Genomic DNA, 21,845 nt, shown 5'->3' with positions numbered 1-21,845 from the left:
CAGAGTATCAGTAATCTCTGTATCTCCTAACAGGCTTGGATTTAAGAGAAAATTCAGAAATCTTTTTTCTGACTCATTGTCATAGGATTGTTTTCTTGTGGTATCTCCTGGACACCTCAGTTCAAGAGCTTTTCTTCCACAAGAAAAAGGATACATATTTAGATCCATTCCAGAGGTTTTCCGCTCATACATCTAACTCAGCAAGGGAATTCCTCAGGATTCTAGGTCTTATGGTTTCTGTGATTCTCAGGATACCTCTTACAAGACTCCACATGGGAAAGATCCAATTGTACCGGAAATGTCTGTGATCTCAGCACCAGCAAACTTTGATTTTTAAGATTCCAGTTTTAGGCTTTATGAAATGGAAAACCATGTGGTGAAGACAACAAATCTCTCTAAATCCATGTCTTTCTTATGCCCCTCCTGCTCCAGCACAGTCACTGCGGACACCTCAGACTTTAGTTAGGGTGAAGTGTCTATGGGGACAAAAGTGTAGGGTCTTTGGAACATAATAAAAAAAAAAAAAAAAAAACAGAACACATCAACATGAACTCAACTATCTAAATCATCTGTCGTCCCCGGGACCTTTAAAAGTATTTACAGACAACACCACAGTAGTGTAGTATATAAACAAACAAGGGGGACTAGATCTTACCCTTTCTGCAGACTAGCATGGTAGCCTGGGATATAGCTTTTCAGCACAGTCTCACTCTTACATGCATCCTACATTCTATCAGAGCAAAACTGTGTGACAGATAAATTAAGAAAGGGCCATGACAGACCCTCACGGTTGGAAGCTAAATCAAAGGATCTTCCACAATTTAGTCCATGTGTGAAGAACTCCTCAAATAGACCATTTTGCCTCCTGACAAAACAATCAAGTGACAAAATTCTGCTCTAAGACTCTGAATTAGGAAGCCTGGAAGACAGATGCCTTTTCTTTTCCCTAAACAGGAATGTTCTTAAATGCTTTTACATCCTTTCCACAAATATTCAGAATACCTCTGAAGATTCAGAAGGACTGCACAAATTTCAGTGAAGTCACTCCCTTTTAGACCAGGCAAAAGTGATTCCCCTTTCTTCCGGAAAAGGCCAGGGGGTACTACCACAAGCTTCCTCACAGAATGGATTTAATCACAAAAGATCAGGGGTGTTTGATGCATCCTGACCAAAAACAACTGCAACTGACTGCTGGGATGATAGGAGTTTAATAACTTTTAGGTGTCTATTTTCTGGAGATGTGCAGCAGATATTTATGAAGGCAAGAAAACCTGTTACTAGAAAACCATACATTAGCACACAGAAAAGGTTTTCTAGATGAAAAAACAATATAACCAGAACTTCTACTGGCTAGCTACTGTCTCTCTCTGGATTACTACTGTGAGCTGCTGTCCAATGGGCTTTCTTATTACTCTGCAAAAGTTAATTTGTCATCCATTTCAGCATATTTGCCCTTGAATCCCCCGTTTCAATGCACTCTTAGGTTAAGCTGCTATTGAAATGGGTTTTGCATCTGGACCCTCCTAGGAAACAGGTTATTCCTCCTTGTGATCTCATTTTTGTGTTGAAGAAGCTGTTGCTCCATCTGAACCAGGTCATTAGCATAACTTGAGGTTCTTAACATGGAAAACTTTTACTTATTGCTCTTTAGTCTGCATGAAGAGTACCTGAGTTGCAAGCTCTTATGGTGGGTCAACCTTATCTAATTTTTTACAGAGACAGGGTTTCTTTAGGTTTTCATTTATGCCTAAAGTGGTATCTGAGTTAATTTTAAGCCAAGCTATCCATCTGCCTGCTTTCTTTCCAGAAAATAAAAATCAAGCAGAAAGGATACCTCATACCTTGGATTTCCAGAGGCAACTAAGAAATACTATACTGACAAAACAAAATCCCTAATAACTTCTTATCAGTTTTGCATTTTTGGGAAGGTAAGAGAAAGGACAACCATTGGCTAAACAGACTTAATTCCAAGTGGTTGTCTCTAACTATTATTTTTGTTACACCCACCACAACAAAACTACTGCAAACATGGTGAAGACCTAATCTACCTGAGCCGTGATGTCCTCCGTGGCATTTTTTGGAAAAGAGATGGAATCTAGAAGTATTCTAGAAGCAGCAACATGGTCCCCTGTGCACATTCTGACAAAGCACTATAAGCTAGATTCTTTCTCCACATCTATGACAGGCTTTGCTAGGACCATCATTCAGTGTTTCCTGGACCCACATCCTTCCTCCTCCCACTCTTTCTAAGCTATAGCAATCTACCCATATATCTTAGGCTACTGCAATAGTGACCATAATGATAAACACAGTACAGTCGTCTAAGTAAACTTACCATAACAGAAGATGTTTGAATGCTAACTGATGCAGTAGCTGCTCCCTACCTCCTTCCCCCTTACTTTTGTGCCAAGGTGTGGGCATTTATTTTCATTTTCTCAGCTTTGGCCTTCCTCTTTCTGTTGGCATGAAAACCAACTATTAATTTAATATACTAGCAATTAACTAACTACCATTTTTAACATTATCATTTTTATTAAATCATCAAATTTTAATCTAATCCCTCCACTTGAACATTATTCTGCATATATTGTTCCCACAAATTCGAAAGATTTCTAAGATATTTGTTCTTTCTGTTTTGTAAAAATACAATCTCCAGTTCATTTATCTCCTTTACAATATCCAGAATATAATTTATATTTTGAACAGATTTTGATTCCCATTTCCTAGTAACTGTTTTTGGCAGCCTATATCATTAAACATAGTAAGACCTTACTACTTCATATCCTATACCTCACCTCAAAAAAGTATTTGTTCCCCCATTTCTGTCAAAATGCTTTGCAGGATATTTTAAAAATATGACAACTTGTAACATTTCTAAAAACATGCCCTCAGTGTCATTCCAATCATATCCCCAACATTTTCTATCTGCATGTGTAAAATCTTCTGACGTCTGCTGCTTGGGATATAAAAATACCTATGCAAACGCTTCCATGCAAAAATCCTAAACCTTCTGGGAAAGCATGTCAGTTTGATGAAGGCAGCTTTGGCAAACACACACACACACACACACACACACACACACACACACACACACACACACACACACACACACACACACACACACACACACACACACACACACACACACACACACACACTAAAGAAGAATGTTTGCCAAAACTACTTTCGTCAACACTGGAGTTTGCCTTTTTCTCCACTGTTGTACATCCTTAGTTGGTATATATTAGTCCCAGGTTAGGAGTTGGTATATATTAGTCCTAGGTTATGGGGTTGTATGGTGGGGCTGCCTCCTAGAAAAATATCTTCTAATGTTCACTAAAGGTAGCCCCAAGAAATGGTTTTTGATCTGTTTGCATTCACCAAAACTATCTTCGGCAAGTCAACATGAATCCACCTGGTGGACTTTGCTGCATACTTGTGAACCTTACAAATTTATTCACAATGTTCCTTTGTAAACTGGTTCCATCTTCTTTTCTCAATCTTTTGTTACCTTTTCTAAACTCCTCATCATGCAATATCTTATATGCCCTACTAAGGATCCCTTTTTAACAGTAGCTTCTGTTCTTCTACTGTATACTCAACTAATAAGCTATACCAGAGTTATTCTTTTACTTAGCACGTCTCTATCCTTTTCTGCTTGCCTCTACTCTGTCACCATTCTCTGATAGGGAAGACAGTCTCTAACCCTCAGTATACATTTCTGCTTATCCCCATCCCACTTTGCTACCTGTCCCTCCTGAGTTTTGATCCCAAAACCTTGGGTCCTTTACTCATTTCCTCCAGTACATTCCAGTCCCCTCTTGCTCAATTTTCTACACATCAACTTGTAAAAATACCTACCGTTTAAATGTTCTTTCTCCATTCCTGCACTGACTTAGCTCCAAGAATATTTTGTGCTACGTTATGAATATAATATTCTGTACAGTTGCCATTATTTTCTTAAAGGACTTGCACCCAAATATGACTCTTTATCTCTAAAATTTCCCCTGTGTTTCATAATCATCATTTTCTACACTGATTTATAATCTTCTGCTTGAGTTATGTATACGAGAAATAAAGACGTATTCACATCTTTATGGGACATTATTATAAATGCAGAACATTAGGAAGTGGATCCCTTAGACTTCTGTGTTTGGCCAGAGTTTTTAAAATATGTTTTTTATATAAATACTTTAAGAAATCATATCCACATGCATGCAAAAACACAAAACACTTTTTTGTTGAAAAGTTTTACCATCATCTCACTCTTCATGATCTTTACCATTTTTAAGAACTAGATTTACTGAGTGGCAAAAACAGCCAGTTTAAAATGAGCTGGAAACTGATTTTTGATTACAGACTGGTGATGCCACATAAATGGCCTTCAAAGACAGCTCAGTGCTGTGTCTTCATTATGGAAGCAGCTTTTGAATTTCTAAAAAAGGGGACAGGCTACTGCAGCATGACTTAACCTAGCTCCAAAGGGAGGGAAAACCTTCAGACCTCAAGTTCTATAGATAATTGTTTCTGCATTTTGTGCCTAAACAATTTCACCTGCACTTTCCACAGCAATTTTCATTCATTAATGTCTATATACATTTATACCACAAGTAGTGAAGACAACCAAACAACAGATATATGTAGGAAGCTTGTTCTACTTCCTCATTGTTTCACACATTTTAACATTTATTTCCTAAATAAGTCACTACACTTTAATTACAATGTGCCAGAGGCTGTATTTTATAATTAGCATGCTGCAAAACCCTTCTGAAGAAAACTAAACAAAAAAGTATGATAGTAAATGCACCATTCATAGATACATACCCGGGGTTCAGAGTCGTCGTCTTCATCTGGATTGAAAGCTTCTGCACATACTGAAACAAACAGCATAAAAACAGGTTTTAATGCAGCTCAAAAAGCATGTGTACTACTGATTAAAACACACACACACACACACACACACACACACACACACACACACTCGAACTGTGAACCAGCAGCTTTTATGCCCCTGTTTTTTTATAGATGCTTAAGTGCGACCAGCACAAATGTAGCAATTCTGATTTTTCCTTATGAGACTGCAAATTTCACAGCTGTCTCTTCATGACACGCTTATGACAGAGAAGGAGGGAATGGATCAAACTACTGGGTTTGTAAGTTTATGAATGAACCTGAAGTGTAAGTACAACCAGCTAGGAGAGGGAGGGGAAACTAACAGGGCCTAGTTTTTATTTGCTCGGTATGGGAATGGGGTTTACATGCTGTACCAGGACACCTTAGGGCTTAAAAATATTTGATGATCCAGGCTTCAGAAGAACAGGATTATAGCACATACAGGTGCAGTAAAAAGCAGGTAGCATACTGACACACTTGCTTCATAATGTTAGCATTGCATACATGACAGAAGAGGGCTTCAGGATGAAAAGGTACTCCCTGTCAGATTGATGGCAGGTGTGAAGACCTCCATGCCCCATGCAGGGCTAAGCCTATAGTATTAAGAGTTCAGAAGGGGAGGGATCATTAAGAGTCACATCATGATGAACGAGGAGACCAACAGATATGGTGAAGGAGATACCATGGGTAGGCAGACTTCTACATGAATATTTTAAATATCTGTCCTTTTACCTAATGGCACTAATGCAACAGCTTGTGAAACTGATTGACAAGCATGCCTACAAAACAAGGGTAACAGTCAGACAGGAAGTTGTTGGTTGCCATTTAAAACAGACAACACAGTGCTGTTCAGAAATCCTCTGGCCAGCATCATGAAGTCAATTATTAAAATGTTTTCCATCTGTTCTAAAAGCATAATGACATATGTCACACTCTTATGCCAATAAATGTTTAACTGCTGGCATTATTAAATTACCTCTAATCTGTACCAAAGGGCACACAAATACCACTCCAAAACACACCCTCAAAAAGAGGCTAATGCATAGCTAGTCTGTCCTTTACTAACCATGTTGGCCATCTTATTTACTCAGAGTCATCAACAAACCTGGGCAAAGATATGACGGGACAGTAATAACACTGTTTCACCTTTGGCCACACTGCACACCCTGTTATAAGACAGGTCAAAATGTACTTTTAATTCAAATCACATAACCTGTAGCAAGCTATGGTAGTCTTTTTCATAAAATAATTAAAAAAACAGTTTTATCAAAAAATTCTATTTGTTTTATATCTTGGTTAGCCTATAAATATGCAATACACTTTCCAGCATTAACTGTCCATATTTTCTACCAGCCATTCACATAGTAAGCACTTTAAAATGCCAAATCATCCATAGTATCTGACCTTATTCCATTCTAATCCTTTCAATGTGTAATGAAAGCTTTGTGGAATTACACACATGCACTTAAATGTTATAGATCAAGTTTTTAATAAACAGGAGGCACATTTTAGTAAAAAAGACAATAGGTCGCAAAATGGTGGTGAGATTGTTCTCAAATGCACTTAAAATAAGCAGTGTTGAGGGCTACACATTCAGCTTGGCTGATATATTAATTTAGATTACTTCTTTTTTTAGTCAGTACTAAAGCATCATATTTTAAGTTGCAACATGAGTACACATACATTAATATAAAACAAACCTTAATACTTTTCCACTACTATCACTGTTTGAACACCTGTTTTCTTTTTAACAATTTTCATTCACTCAAGCATTACATAAACAGACCAGTTACTGCTTTCCCTTCGAACTCACACCTCCTCTTCTTTTTGAATGTTATTCTGTATAAATTGATCTCAGAAATCCCCTTATTTCTATAAAGTTTGCTCCTTCTGTTTTCCAAAATTCTCATCTCTCATTCTTTTATTTCTGACAATATTCAATACTTCCATTCCAGTTGGTTTAGATTTTGATTTCCATTTTATGGCAATTGCTCTTTGGCTGCCAATAGCATTAAACTTAGTAAGGCCTAAGCAATTAAAATCCTATATCCCATCTTAAAAGAATCATTTCTTTAGTAACTATTAATTGTACCCCCGAACATTTATATCAAGGCACTCTTTTTAAAATATGCCAAGTTGTTACATTATCAAAAAACAAATGTGCTGAAGGACTTTATACAATTATAAACCAGTTCAGCTTATGAAGAATAAGAATGTCCTTCCTTGCTTTATAGAAGTATGCATGTTTTCCATTTTAACTGAAGTTGTTTTTTATCATAATTTGCTACAACAGCCTCATGTTTGCCACTTCATCTTAAAATTAAATGACACCATTAATTCTGCTACGAGGTACAGGGTACACATCCTTTATGTTACTTTTCAAGAAAGAACACTATTTAATCACTTTATATAGTAGCATATTTAGTACATCCCACATTAGGATCCTTTTCCATTAGGCAGCATGGTCAGATATAATGCAGGGGTAATTAAGGATCACCAATGAGACTGTCAGATGATATTTTTTGCTTGATTGCTTTTTATGGCAACCATATCTGCTGACTATCAAGCAGCCATCAATGCTCATTCATCCCCATCCCTGAGGTGAGAGTGATCTGTGACATGGTTGTTATTCAGGCAGCCAAGAGAGGTATTTTGTGCCCTAACTGGCACCCAGACAATGAGGACATGTTTAAGACCAAACTCCTACTTCTGGTCAGGAGATATGCAAACTGTGCTGCTACAGCAGTCACTTATCCGTGCCCTCATCATGTCAGTGAATACTCTAATGCACCACCAACATGCTACTGCACAATGCCATCTCTGCATTGCCATACCTACTCCAAGGGACAGTGGCACTAGATTGGAGGGTTAGGATTAGCACGCATGAGTAAGGTGAGGCAGGGAGTAAAAGGACATCATAAGAACTGCTGTTGCTGCTCTCTCTCTCTCTCTCTCTCTGTGTCTCTCTCCAATTAATTGACAAATAGGTGTACTTTGGAAAACATGCACAACACACACACACACACACACACACACACATATATATATATATATATATATATATATATATATATATATCTGTATAGGTTTACTATCATATATTCGAATTCACTGCATTTGAATGTTCAGAGATGTCTGAACAATATGTTCGAAAATCAGAATACCGAACACAGTTAATTCCGAACTAAGCATTTCAATAAAGTTGAATGTCAAACATGTTGACTTTACTGTAATACTCACATCCGCTCAGCATTAAAACACACTTTTTGCAGGGGGACAAGCTCCCCTGCAATCCCCATGTGGGGGGCTGTGCCCCCTACACCCTCCTACTTATATATACAAACTCCGGGATCGCACTACAGTGAAGCAATGGGTACATTTCCCGATCCCCACTTTAGTATGATCTGCACCACAATGTTGAACCTTGTAATAACGAACGTTTGCTATTACAAGGTTCGGCATTGTGGTGCTACCATTTTCAGATATGCAAATTAGGTTTTGCACATATGTCAATTTGAATGCAGTGAATTCGAATATATAATAGTAAACCATATATATATATATATATATATATATATATATATATATATATATATATTTATATATATATATATATATATATATACACACACACACACACACACACATATATATATATATATATATATATATATATATATATATATATATATATATATATATATATATATATATATATAAATATATATATATATATATATATATATATATATATATATATATATATATATATATATATATATATATATATATATATATATATATATATATATATATATATATATATATATATGTATTGGACTGGTAATCCTGGTAAGCCTAATCACTGATGTCTAACAGTATGAAGGAATTACTCAAAATGCTTTAAGAAACTGACAAGATCAACAACACAAATCATAATAACACATCAACCACAGAAAAAATGTCCACTTTCTAATATGAAATAGGAAAATATAGGGACTGCTCACCTCTTTCTCTTCAAAAGATTATGCAAGGATTGTTAAATATAAGTATTTTTTTTAATTTACAGAAGCTATATCCATTTCAATGGAACAGTCATGGAGGAAATTCTTTCAGCTAGTCACCTTAATGGGGTCTATATTACAAAACCGAACATTTAGGATGTCGAACACCTAAACGTTGACACCTAAACAGCGAAAGCTGAAAATCGCGAACAGCCAGTTCTGTGAATTTTTTCATAGAGAAAAAATTTTCTTGGCCATTATCAGGAATTTTCTCTTTTCCCCATTGTAGAGCAATGTCGGAGTATTTAGTTAGGGTGTGTGTGTGGGGCACAGCCCCCCACATTGGGGTGTGTGTGTGTGGGGGGGTGAAGCCCCCCACTTGACTAGGGTTTGAAAGTTTGTTTTCCTGTTCGCCGGCCAAGTGAATTTTTTCCCTGTGAAAAAATTTGCGGAAGTGACCATTTGGGGTTTTCAGCTTTCGCTGTTTAGGTGTCGACGTTTGGGTATTCGACAACCTAAACGTTCGATTTTATAATATAGACCCACCTTAACAGCTACTCAGTGCAAAGTGGATTTACTAGAACAAAATTACTAGAAATTTCTGGACAGAACTCTGTGCTGAAAACAAGTGAAAAAACTCTGACGCTGGATGACTTGGGGGAAATCAATATTCCAGGTCTTACAACTCAACTGGAATCCTTTGGTCAGTGAATTGCTACAGATAGAAGGGTTTATAATGCATTTGCTCTAAAGTCAGCTAACAATACAAACCCTTGGAACTTCATTCATGGGTTTTGCAACTTTGAAACATAAAAAAGGGCTGACTTGAGACAGCATCAGACCTTACAAAATAACCTAGACAACTGGCATTGGTTATTCCATACTTAAAACATATTCAGTACTTCAGAGAATGCATGGATTTCCTTGCCTACTAAGGAACAGCTCAGTGCAGTATAACACATGCCATTATGAATTTCCACCTCTACGGGCTAACTCCATAATGATCTACTATGCTGTAAGTACTGGACAGAATCATAAGAGTAGCTGCTCATTAATCTAAATTACAAGTGCCCACAGGCTGTTCCATTCCATAATGGCATGCACTGTACTGCACTGGGCTGTTCCTTAATCATCATCATCTTTTGGCTTTTCCCGTTAGGGGTCGCCACAGCGGATCATCTCTTTCCATTTCTTCCTATCCTCTGCATCTTGCTCTGTCACACCAACCACCTGCATGTCCTCTCTCACCACGTCCATAAACCTTATCTTAGGCCTTCCTCTTTTCCTCTTACCTGGCAGCTCCATCCTTAGCATCTTTTTCCCAATATACCCATCATCCCTCCTCAGCACATGTCCAAACCAACGCAATCTCATCTCTCTTGCTTTGTCTCCAAACTGTCCAACATGAGCTGACCCTCTAATATACTGATTCCTAATCCTATGCATCCTAGTCACAGCGAGTGCAAATCTTAACATCTTTAACTCTGCCACATCCAGCTCTGACTCCTGCCTTTTTGTCAATGCCACTGTCTCCAACCCTTATAACATAGCTGGTCTCATTACCCTTTTGTAGACCTTCTCTTTCACTCTTACAGGTACCCGTCTGTCACAAATCACTCCTGACACTCTTCTCCACCCATTCCACCCTGCCTGTACTCTCTTCTTCACCTCTCTTCCACATTCACCATTACTCTGAACTGTTGATCCCAAGTACTTAAACTTGTCCACCTTTACCAACTCTACTCCCTGCATCCTCACCATTCCTCTACCCTCCCTCTCATTTACACACATATATTCTGTCTTAGCCCTGCTGACCTTCATTCCTCTGCTCTCTAGAGCATATTTCCACCTCTCCAGAGTCTCCTCAACCTGATTCCTACTCTCACTACAGATCACAATGTCATCTGCAAACATCATAGTCCACGGGGCCTCCTGTCTGATCTTATCTGTCAACCTGTCCATCACCACTGCAAATAAGAAAGGACTCAGAGCTGATCCTTGATGTAATCCCACCTCCACCTTAAACGGATCTGTCACTCCCACTGCAGTCCTCACCACTGTCACACTACCCTCGTACATATCCTGTACCACTCTTACATACTTCTCTGCCACTCCCGACTTCCTCATACAATACCACAACTCTTCCCTAGGCACCCTGCATATGCTTTCTCCAAGTCTACAAAGACACAATGCAACTCCTTCTGACCTTCTCTGTATTTCTCCAATAACACTCTCAGAGCAAACATTGCATCTGTAGTGCTCTTTCCTGGCATGAAACCATACTGCTGATCACTAATCATCACCTCCCTTCTTAACCTAGCTTCTACTACTCTTTCCCATAACTTCAAGCTTTGACTGATCAATTTTATCCCTCTGTAGTTACTGCAGCTCTGCACATCACCCTTATTCTTAAAGATAGGTACCAAAACACTTTTTCACCACTCCTCAGGCATCCTCTGACTTTCCAAAATTTCATTAAACAATCTAGTTAAAAATTCCACTACCATTTCTCCTAAGCACCTCCATGCTTCCATTGGTATGTCATCTGGGCCAACAGCCTTTCCATTCTTCATCCTCTCCATAGCTGTCCTTACTTCCTCCTTGCTAATCTGTTTCACTTCCTGATTCACTATCCCCACATCATCCAACCTTCTCTCTCTCTCATTCTCTTCATTCATCAGCCTCTCAAAATACTCTTTCCATCTACTCAACAGACTCTCCTCTCTTGTGAGTACCTTTCCCTCACTATCCTTTATCACCCTTACTTGCTGCACATCTTTCCCTCTGGGCTGTTCCTTAATAGGTCAGCATATCCACTGCATACACATATGCAGCTACAGACTGACGAGACTGTCCATTGCTGAATGTTACCAGTATGAAAGACTTTGTTTGCCTTTCCTTTTCCTTTAATAGTCCCAGTATACAGCAACATCATCTCTGTAGTCCAGCAGAAGCGTTGCAAGCAGCAGAAGTATACTCCATGCTCTATGTGAATTAGATGGACAGCTGACTCCCACCCCTGGCATGGCAGCTTTCTCCTGAATCAGACACTGATCTACATCATACTCCTCTGTTAAAGTTTCCAAAACAGAAGAGGTCAGACAGAGCCCACAAATGGAAATACAAGTGAAAAAGGCTGTAATCTCCTGTGTCCTAAGGCAATAAATGCAAACACCCTTGTGTATGATATAAGCTATTTATGAACCCTAATCACTATCTTTAAATTATATGGGTTATAGGTAAAAGCTGCTAGTGGGAGCAGTTAACAAGATACTCTGTTATATTACCAGTTGATCTATGAAGAGGACTCTCATTGATAGCTGACAGATTCATAGGTAGTAACTATGCTATTGTTATAGGAGCTGTTTTAAGCTAAGCCAAACTTAGCCCTCCTATGGCTGGATTTATTTTCTCTACCAATCAGCAGCTTATATCTTTTTCTTAGAAGCTCTCACATGAAGAGATGGACAAGCACTCAATGTGACACCTATGAAAGCACGAATTGATTACAGAAGAGATTTCACCCTTTCCCCTACTAGGTCACCCCTAGCCACTAGGCAACACCTTACTGTAAAGCAAGAAACAGCAGTGACATCTAGCACCCCCACTGCTGGCAAATGATGCATTGATCTATATATGCCTTACTTATAGGGGAAATCTGACTACCAATACTGTTCAGAGGGACTGACCTGCAAGGAGATTGAGAGAATGTATCCCTTAAGCGTTAAGGAGGACAATCACTGTATATCAACTAATACATTAAGGGCATAGTTGTTTCTAAAACAAGACCGTTCTTGATTGGTTCCGTGACTGGAATGAATCCCAAGCAGTAAGGCATCATGGAGGAAGGAGCTAGAGAATCTTATAGTAAGGGGGACTGAAATGTGAGGAAGCCGATTTCAGTTTTAAATATATCAGAATGTTTTATCACAAAACACCATTAACACAAGCCAAATGATTAAGTTAAGATATAAACAAATGAAACAAAGTAAAATAATTGTTAGAATTACAGAAGCCAAAACAACATTTATAGAAGCCAAATGATTAAATTAAGATATTAAGAGGTACAGCAAATTAAAAATAAAAGTTATGTATTCACCATAAGTTTCCATCTGTGTGTCCATTTTCATTCTTCTTCAATGGATGGGTTTGGATCCGACCCTCGGATCTGACTCAGCCAATTTCTTTAGATTCTAGGATCTGACTCTCAAACTCCACCATTACCTGTAATGCCCCTGATTTCTGTATTATCTCAAATCGAGTTTGCTGCTATTATACAAAATCTGAGGAAAATTTTTTTAACTCAAAATAGCTAAGACAAAACAGTGATAGCTGAAAGATCAGGAGCTCAAACAGGAAAAATGGTTCCTAATAAAAATTCTATGAGGTCACTGCCAAAGACATGGATAGGGTGAAGGTGGGAGGGAAGTTGATGAAGAATGAAAATGGACAACACAGATGGAACGTTATGGTGAGTACATAACTTTTATATCTGATGTTGTCATTTTAATTAATTCCTCAACGAATGGGACAGAGACCCCAGCTACAATTACCTTGCGTGGCCTTAATGGAATGATGCTCTTTTCCTGGAAATGATGTCCAATTTGTAATGAGAAAACAAAGGTATGAGCATTAGACCAAGTGGCAGCTGCACAAATGTCATCAATGAAAGCTCTAGTGCAAAAAGCAGCTGATATAGCCATCGATCTGGTTGAATGTGCCTTTGGTTGTTTTGGCAAGGTTAGGCCTTTCAAGGAATAAACATGAGAAAAACAATCTGTTATCCATTTTGCAAGAGTAATCTTCAAAACTGGTTTTCCCATCTTGATGTTAGAAAAGGAGATAAACAACTGATCTGTTTTTCTAAACTTCTTGGTTCTATGTAGATAAAAACAAAGTTGTCTATGTACATCTACGAGATGAGTGTATTCTCCTCTATTTTCAAAATTTGGAAAGAAAACTGGCAGGTTAATGACTTGATTGATGTTTGATTCAGAGCCCACTTTAGGTAGAAAGGAAGGATAAGTGCATAGCATAATCCCTATCCTTGCGAAAAATTAAATAAGGTGGTTTTGCAGAGAGTGCTTGGAGTTCTGAAACTTCTCTAACTGAAGTAATTGCCACCAAAAAGACAGTTTTCCAAGATAACAACTTAAGGATCTACTTTAGCTGAGGGCTCAAACGGAGTACTAAAGATTGTAATATGAAAGTCAGATCCCAAGGTGGAGTGGAATCTCAATTTGGAGGTCTAAGCAAAAATGTACCATTTATGAGAAATATGCTGTGTATAGCACTGGAACAATTTGATTAAGAGAACGAGTTATAGCCTTGTTGGAGGCTAGCAACAGTTAATCTGGATCATTAGCAGTACTGCTTTGCAAAAATCATCTAATCCAGTAAGGGTACCAAATCACTACAGAAAGCATTCCTTAAATTCTATCACACAAAAAGCTCAGCATCAGATTATCTAATTAAAGGGAGTTCTAGGTTGAAGTGGACTAGGTAGTGAAGTCATCAGACCATGAATCCAGTACCACCTTGAGTTAAGGTATGACCATGTCCAATGTCAAAATCAAGTCCAGTTAATTTCAATAAAATGGTTAGCAGAGAAAATCTGAACAAAGCCACAAAACTCCATATTTATAAATAATTCCATGGCAAGTTTAACTGATTTGTCACCAGCCCTAATGTTAACATTGCCAGAATGTCAATGAGGAAATTAATCACCTCCTGTGGGAAGTCATCAGATTTTATGGAGGATGATAAATGAGAAGAAGTCTGCAATTCACTGCTGTGTCTAGGACATTAGTCAAAGCAGTTTGCAGACCCACTGCAACCTCGGGCAGCAAAAGTCTAGCTTTAGAGCACATGTCAACCCTTTCTCCAATATCTTCTCATCTAGAGCAATGAATGGTAAAAATATCTGGCAAAGTGACAGCCACTAGATGAGGCTCAAAGTTTTTACCTACCCAAGTCTATGTAAAAAATTCCAGATCCTCTGTTCACATGTATGAAACAAAGCTAAGCTTACTAATGATTTATAATTAAACAATACTTGGAAGGGGCAGTGGGCAGCAGGTTCCATCAATTAGCCACTGATGAGGGATAAGCTTCTTAGGTGTCTAGTAAAGGTAGTGAGGACCCCTATTGTTTCTAAGATTTGACTGAAAGGTAATGATGTGTCATCTGCATTGGCTATGTTGTGTCCATTCTAATCAAGATATAGATGAGAAAGTCCTTTATTGCCTCCAGTAGAAGGGCTATTAGTGATACCCATCTGTTGACAATGGAATGAAGTGCAGTGCAGGACTGTAAACAAGAAAACTTCAGAATTCAGAGGTCAAAATGTCTCCATTATAGTAGTTAATTATGATCTGTAGAATACTTCCAAAAAACTTTAACAGAGTTTTAAAAAGTATTAATATAAAAGGCAGTCAAAATATTATCAAAAACATCATATTCATTTACAAAAAACAAGGAGGGTACATGGCTAAAGAAGTGTTGCCAAGAGTTGTTTTCAGATAGTTACATCTAAAAAGTCTTAATCAGCCATACCTCTACAGGTTATCTACATTACAAGATAAGATTTTCATTTGGATTAAGAGGACAACCATAAGGTTTTCATCTGGATTAAGAGGGCCACCATAAACCTGTTACAGGTGCCAAATTCAGGGATTTGTGTTAATTAAAAAAATAAATAAAAATTACAGAAAATATTTCAGATGATATCTATGAAGCCCAGTTGATTGGTGACTGTGACCTCTTTCACAAGTATTTTTGTCACTGGAGCTAAACCATGTCTACAGGAAGTTAATGACACATTGTGAAACATAGCTGGGGACCAAAAAATAATTTTTGTGCCTCTCAAACTCACTCATAATGTACACAAGAGGAACCTTTTTTACCTTGCAAGTTACTAAAGAAAATGCTTTGACACGCTGTTATTTGTAACATGCATATCTAATGCATAGCTAAAATAACAATTTATCTATTTATTCATAAAATGAGGCATGTTACCACCATTCCTTTCACGATACCATGTATTAATTTTCACACTAACCCAAAGAGACAGACTGAAGTTATGCGCTAAACTGTAAGCTCACAGGTGACTCATAACTAATTAATGCTACACTTTAATTGTTTAGTCACTTAATCAAGGCCAAAATACTGTGATCTCAAGGATGTTATCGGATCAGACCTATCAACCACTGTTTTTTACGTTTCTGCAAATTTATATTTATTACCTTAGTAATGCTGAATATCACTCTTAGCCTTTGTTGCCCCCTTCTTTTGCATTTGATCTTTTTCAACATTGTTATTTTATTTAGCAAATCCTGTCCTCACATTATGTGGAGAAAGCATTTGCGTTTTAGTTTTGCTATCACAGTGCACACTCTAGGTTTATTTCCTTAAGTATGAACTGATTTGATTTTCTTGCATTCCGCAGACTTGCATAAATTCTTTTTCAACATTGCAGCTCCAAAGCATTTATTTTCAGCAAACACACCCTTACTTGTAGTCCAACTTTCACATGCATATGTTATTACCGACATGGGAAATCAACTCATAAAATTTCTACAAAGCTGCAGTTTGATTTTGAAGTGCACTGGAACTGGTTAGCTAACAACAAAAAGACTAATACCATGTTATTTGTCACAGCCCAAAAGATTAAACGTGCCTGATACATCTTTTAACATTTTGCCCACGAACACCTCTTAAAAACACTTAGGAATTGTTTATGATCCTTCCCTCTCTTTCACTTTTCCCATACAGACCCAAGTTAGCAAAGTACTAGAACAAATTAAAGCAGCCTATTCAAAATCCAATCTCCTCACTCCAGAAGCCAGACATTCCAGAGCCACAAATTTACTCATTCCTAGGATAAAATATGGACTTCCCCTTACTGTTGCAAATTTAGCTGCTAATACATAACTCCAAACTACCAAGAATAAAATACTATGCTCCATCAACCTAGCTAACAGCAGAGAGCACCACTGCACTACAGTAAAGAATGATAGAGGGGATACAGTTTCAGCAAGAAATGAGCCGCTGCTTAATACCCATACTTACAAGCTTCTTAACACTGGATACTGTCCAGTTTTAAATACCAAACTCTTTAATAGGGATTCTAATTATTCGCTTACAAATACAGACAGAATTAAGTTTGCCAGATCCCCTTACAAATTAGCAGCTAATGAAAATCTCTTCTCTGAAAATGCACCATCCCATTGGAACAACCTCTCAGAAGAAGTAAGACAACGGACTTACTAGTTTCCAACTACAACTAAAAAACTGTGTGATAAAACAGCTTGCCTGTAAGTGCTTCAGACATGTGAGACAGAAAGCACCTATGAGGTAAGGAACAATTATGTATTCCATCTACAGGTTTAATTTTAATTTAGCTCATCATATTCACTGAAATGCTTCTTTAGGATCATAGGAAGTTACTAGGCTATAGGTCTTGAGGCCCTTACAAGTCTAGCCAAGAATTTAGCCCATGTTCCAACAAGTCAGCACCCAATGCCCCTGTCCAGAAGGGACACAGGTGTAATCCTAGGGTGTATTTTCTATTCACCATTAAGTTATCCAGGTTACCCTTAAAAAGGGTTAATGAGGTACTCTACTTGACATGGAGAGGGAGTCTATTCCATAGAAGGGGGAGTCTCTGGGACACAAATCTGTCCTGTCAACAAGTCCTATTGATGTCACAGACCAGGATGGGTTACTCGAGTGGAGCTTGACTTGCTGATTTGCAGCAGTTCCATCATGGTGGGGTCTGAGATTGTTTTGTATGCCAGACAGAGGTCACCTCTGAAAAGTCTGTATGAGACTGAGTAGATGGACAGGACTTTTAGCCTATCTGTGTAGGGTAGATGTTTGAGGCCCAGGATTCTCCTGGTGAGGAACCCCTGTGGTCTCTCCAGCTGCTGCATGCTCTGTGAGGTACATGCAAAAAGGAGCTTTGTACTCAATAATTAGCCTTATAAGGGTGGAATACAGGGATGTTACAACCTCCTTGTCTATGGATGAGATACCCTTATTAATGAGGTGGGCCATGTAAAACACTTTCCATACAACGGAGGTGATATGGTGGTCAAAAGCCAGTTTGCTATCAACCTGAGTGCCCAAGTCACTCACAACTGATTACGTGCTTAGGACCTTGTTATTAATGTGATAATTTGTGGGGATGTCACTCTCCCCAAAGGGGATGATGATGCAGTTTTTGGCATTCAGTTTGAGGCCATATTTCTGACACCAGTCATTTGTTTGGGTGAGATGCCTCACTAGGCAAATTGATGACAGTGCCCAGCCTACGGTCATCTGCAAACCTGGTCAGCCATAGCCCATTGGTTTTGGCCTGCACCTCAGAAAAGTATATCCCAAACAACAGAGGTCCCAAGACTGATCCCTGGGGTACACTGTTCATTACAAGTCTACTGCTTGAAGTGGCTTCCCCTATTTTGACTAGCTGGGGTTCGAGCCGGTGAGCCGGTTTGCTACCCATCTGGTACCATATGGATTGATGCCTAGTTGAGAGAGTTTATCTATTATACCTGATTGGGGAATAGTACTGAAGGTTTTGGCCAGGTCAAGGTAGGTGGTGTGCACTGTCTTCCCCTTGTCCATGGCTTTGGTGATTGTCTCAAAGAAGTCAACCAAATTTAACAGGCATAACCTCCCCTTGACAAAACCAAACTATGTGGGATGGAGTGTTTGGAGGTTGCCAATGTCCTTGTTAATGAGGTCCATGATAATCCGTGCCATGGCCTTGCAGATCAGGCTAGTTGGGTTGATGGGTCTGTAATTTCCTGGATCGGTGAACACTCCACCTTTGTTCAAAGGGATGACAGTGGCTGTCCTCCACTCGGCTAGGACGAAGCCGGAACTCAGGCTATGGTTGAACAGGGTGCCTAATGGTGCTGCAAGTTCCTGCCTGAGTTCATGAAGGATGCAGCCCGAAATGTTATGGGTCTATATTAAATCAGCGAATGCTTAAAAAAGTGAACGCTAATTTATCGACCCCATGTAAGCGAAAGCTTACAATCCCAAACACTTAGAACAGTGATTTTTTTTCCCAGGGAAAAAAATCGCTGTTCCAAAAAAGAAAAAAAAAACTTTAAAACATTACATAAAGTGGGGGGCTTTGCCCCCCCCTGACGTGAGGGGCTGTGCCCCCCACCCCCTACTTAAATATACCAACTCCGAGATCGCACTACAGTGATGAAAATGGCAAAATAACGAAGGTGGCCAAGAGATTTCTTTTCCAGGGAAAGAATTCGCTTATATGCCATTTCGGTATTTTGCTGTTTCATGCTGTCAAGTTCGATCAAGACCCATTTCAAAGAATGCGTCTTCAATCATATAATAGGGACATGATGTTATCGGGTCCCATGGAGGCTATATTTTTTGTCTTTGATAGGGCAGTGATGACTTGCTCCCTAGAGATAAGGGGAGGGGGGCAGGTGATGGGGATGTCCTGATTTACTAATGGGAGGGGCAGAGGGGTGAAGTTTTCACTGAACTTGTCTGACAGCAGGTTGGCTATATCTACGGCGTTTGTGTATGTGGTGTCCTTGACCACCTGTTCTGAGCAGATCTGAGTGCTTCCTTTGAGATTGCGGACATATGTGACGAAGGCCTTAAAACTGTCTTTAGTAGATGTGGCCAGTTTGGACTTGAAGTTTGCTTTAGAGGATTTTACTAGTGCTCTTATTTGCTTCTTCAGACTAAGGAGAGATTTCTTCCAATTAGGCACCTGCTCCTTCTTGGTCCTGGACAGCAGTTTTTTTTCCCTTTTATTGTAGAGTTTATTTATTGCAGATGTCCACCAGACAGGTTTACTCTTCTCTGAGGAGGAGGATTTTGTCCTGCTATTCCTGATTCCATACAGCTATATAAATGATCGTATTAGTACTTTGGTGTAGGTTTGGACATATGTGCCAGTTCTTATGGAGGATGAGGGGGCTGTGAATGAAACTGTATACCTTCCCTCAAGAAGTTGTAGTCAGCTTTGGAGAAGATTTTTTGTTTAACCTTAGCTGGGGGGGGGGGGGGGGGTGCTGACTTCGAAAGTGACTGCTTTGTGGTCGGATCTTACCAGGGAGGATGACAATGTAGGGATGCTGCAGTGGTTACTCATGTTGGTTAATACTAAGTCCAAGATATTATCATCTCTTGTGGTGGTGTCGACCAGCTAGTCCAAGGCACTTGCACTGATGAAATCAATGAATCTCTAGGCATTTGTGTTTTGGCATGAGTAGTTCTTCCAATGTATGGTTTGGATAATTAAATTCGCCCAGGATTAGGGTAAAGGATTGAATCTTGATAGATTCAAAGAGGTCCATGGAGGTGGGGTGGGCATCTTGAGTCAAAGTTAGGGGCCTGTAGCTAGCTATGATTTGAATAGGGATCTTGTCAGTGGTTAAATGCATCTGCAGTATCTCCTGTGTGTCATACTGTTTGACCAGCCTGGAGGTGTGTATGTCTTTAATATATGTTGCAACTTCACCTCTTTTTGCTTTGCTACCCATGGTTTGGGGTTTGAAAGTATGATAGGACGAGTAACCTAGTATGGCTGGAGTGCTCTCTGCAGCTTTGAACCAGGTTTCTGTGACTGCACAAATGTCAGCATCTTCCAGGGTTAGGAATGCTTGCAATGAGAGCAGTTTCATGCTTAAACTCCTAGCGTTTAACAGCATGACCTTTAATTTGCATTTTGATGAAATTTTTATGTTGGTAATTTTGACCTCGTGGCATTGTCTAAAAAAGGCACTATGGGGGATGCAAGAGCCTTTGCCAGAAGCCTGAAGCTCAAGGGAGACAAATGCAAGCCATCTCTGGCAAAGCATCATGGTCTGTCAGTCATGTCTTCCCAGGCTGTGAGGTACTAGATTCCCTTGGAATGACACCAGAAACTAAGCCAAATGTTAAAGTCAATAATTTTCTGTTTGTATTGAGACATCAATATAGATGATGGTAGAATGCTGCTTAAGTCTAGGAATATAGCTGCCTGGGACACATATTCATTGAGCTTGATCATGTCTCTCTTCATATATTCCAGGGAGGTACATCTCAAGTGATTCACGCCAGCATGGACAATGACAGAGTCAGAACAGTACCTGTTGTTGAGAGACTTGAGTGCATGGGTGATATGGTGGATTCTGGCATATGCCAAACAACTAACTGTGACTTTCTTCTTATCCAGTTTGGTGAGGGGCACATCTGTGTGTGCCTCATAATGGAGTCTCCTATGACTAATATGTTGGATTTACGTCTAGGCCTTAGTGGCTGTGAGACACATGTGTGTGGACTATGTGTGGTGTGTGCTGTGGTGGGCAGTGGAGTTTGCATGTGTTTTTGCCTTGGAGGTCTCTTTGGAAGTGAACTGTAATTTGCTGTCAGTAATGAACTCTACCTACCTATAAATTCAAAATGATCTGTTCCTAAATAAAAATTCTATACTTTGCTATATCTACAACTACGTTATTGCCAATGTTGTTGTTGTCTTTTGGCTTTTCCCAGTTAGGGGTCGCCACAGCGGAACTCCAGTCCGCTAATGATTGGCAGTAGATTTTCACGGTGCCGAGTTGCCAGCTCGATGCCCAACCTTCAACAAAGGCACACCTATTCACGCATGTCTTTCAGAACACCACTCGACTCGTGGGGAGGACATGCAGACTCCACACAGAAGGCATTCCCCACACACTACCTGAGAATCGAACAGGAGAACCTCTTGCTGTGAGGCAACAATGCTACAGCTGCACCACTGCGTGTATATATATATATATATATATATATATATATATATATTCATGTTTTTCAGACTGTTTTGGATGTTATCTTGTGGATTGTTTGTATCAAAGTAGTTTTTAATGAAGAAAGGATTTTCTAATTTGAACTATTGGTCTCAGTCTCCTTATTGTGCCAGCTTTTGTTATAGAGTGAAGT

General features: G+C 39.0%; 1 protein-coding gene across 1 annotated transcript in view; it reads right to left on the bottom strand.

Moving 5' to 3' along the window:
- PRKAR2B (protein kinase cAMP-dependent type II regulatory subunit beta) overlaps window positions 1–21,845 on the bottom strand; it is a 1,491,604-nt gene that overhangs the window by 636,931 nt on the left and 832,828 nt on the right. The window contains exon 3 of the mRNA XM_044088539.1: window positions 4,825–4,874. Within this exon, the coding sequence (XP_043944474.1) occupies window positions 4,825–4,874 (50 nt within the window). The remainder of the gene's footprint in view (window positions 1–4,824; window positions 4,875–21,845) is intronic.

Source organism: Protopterus annectens, chromosome 11.part0 (genome assembly GCF_019279795.1).
Source record: "Protopterus annectens isolate FY-2018-M chromosome 11.part0, PAN1.0, whole genome shotgun sequence".
In the NCBI taxonomy this organism is placed as follows: Eukaryota; Metazoa; Chordata; order Ceratodontiformes; family Protopteridae; genus Protopterus; species Protopterus annectens.
Note: the sequence above shows the minus strand (reverse complement) of the source record. Positions and strands in the feature narration are given on the sequence as shown.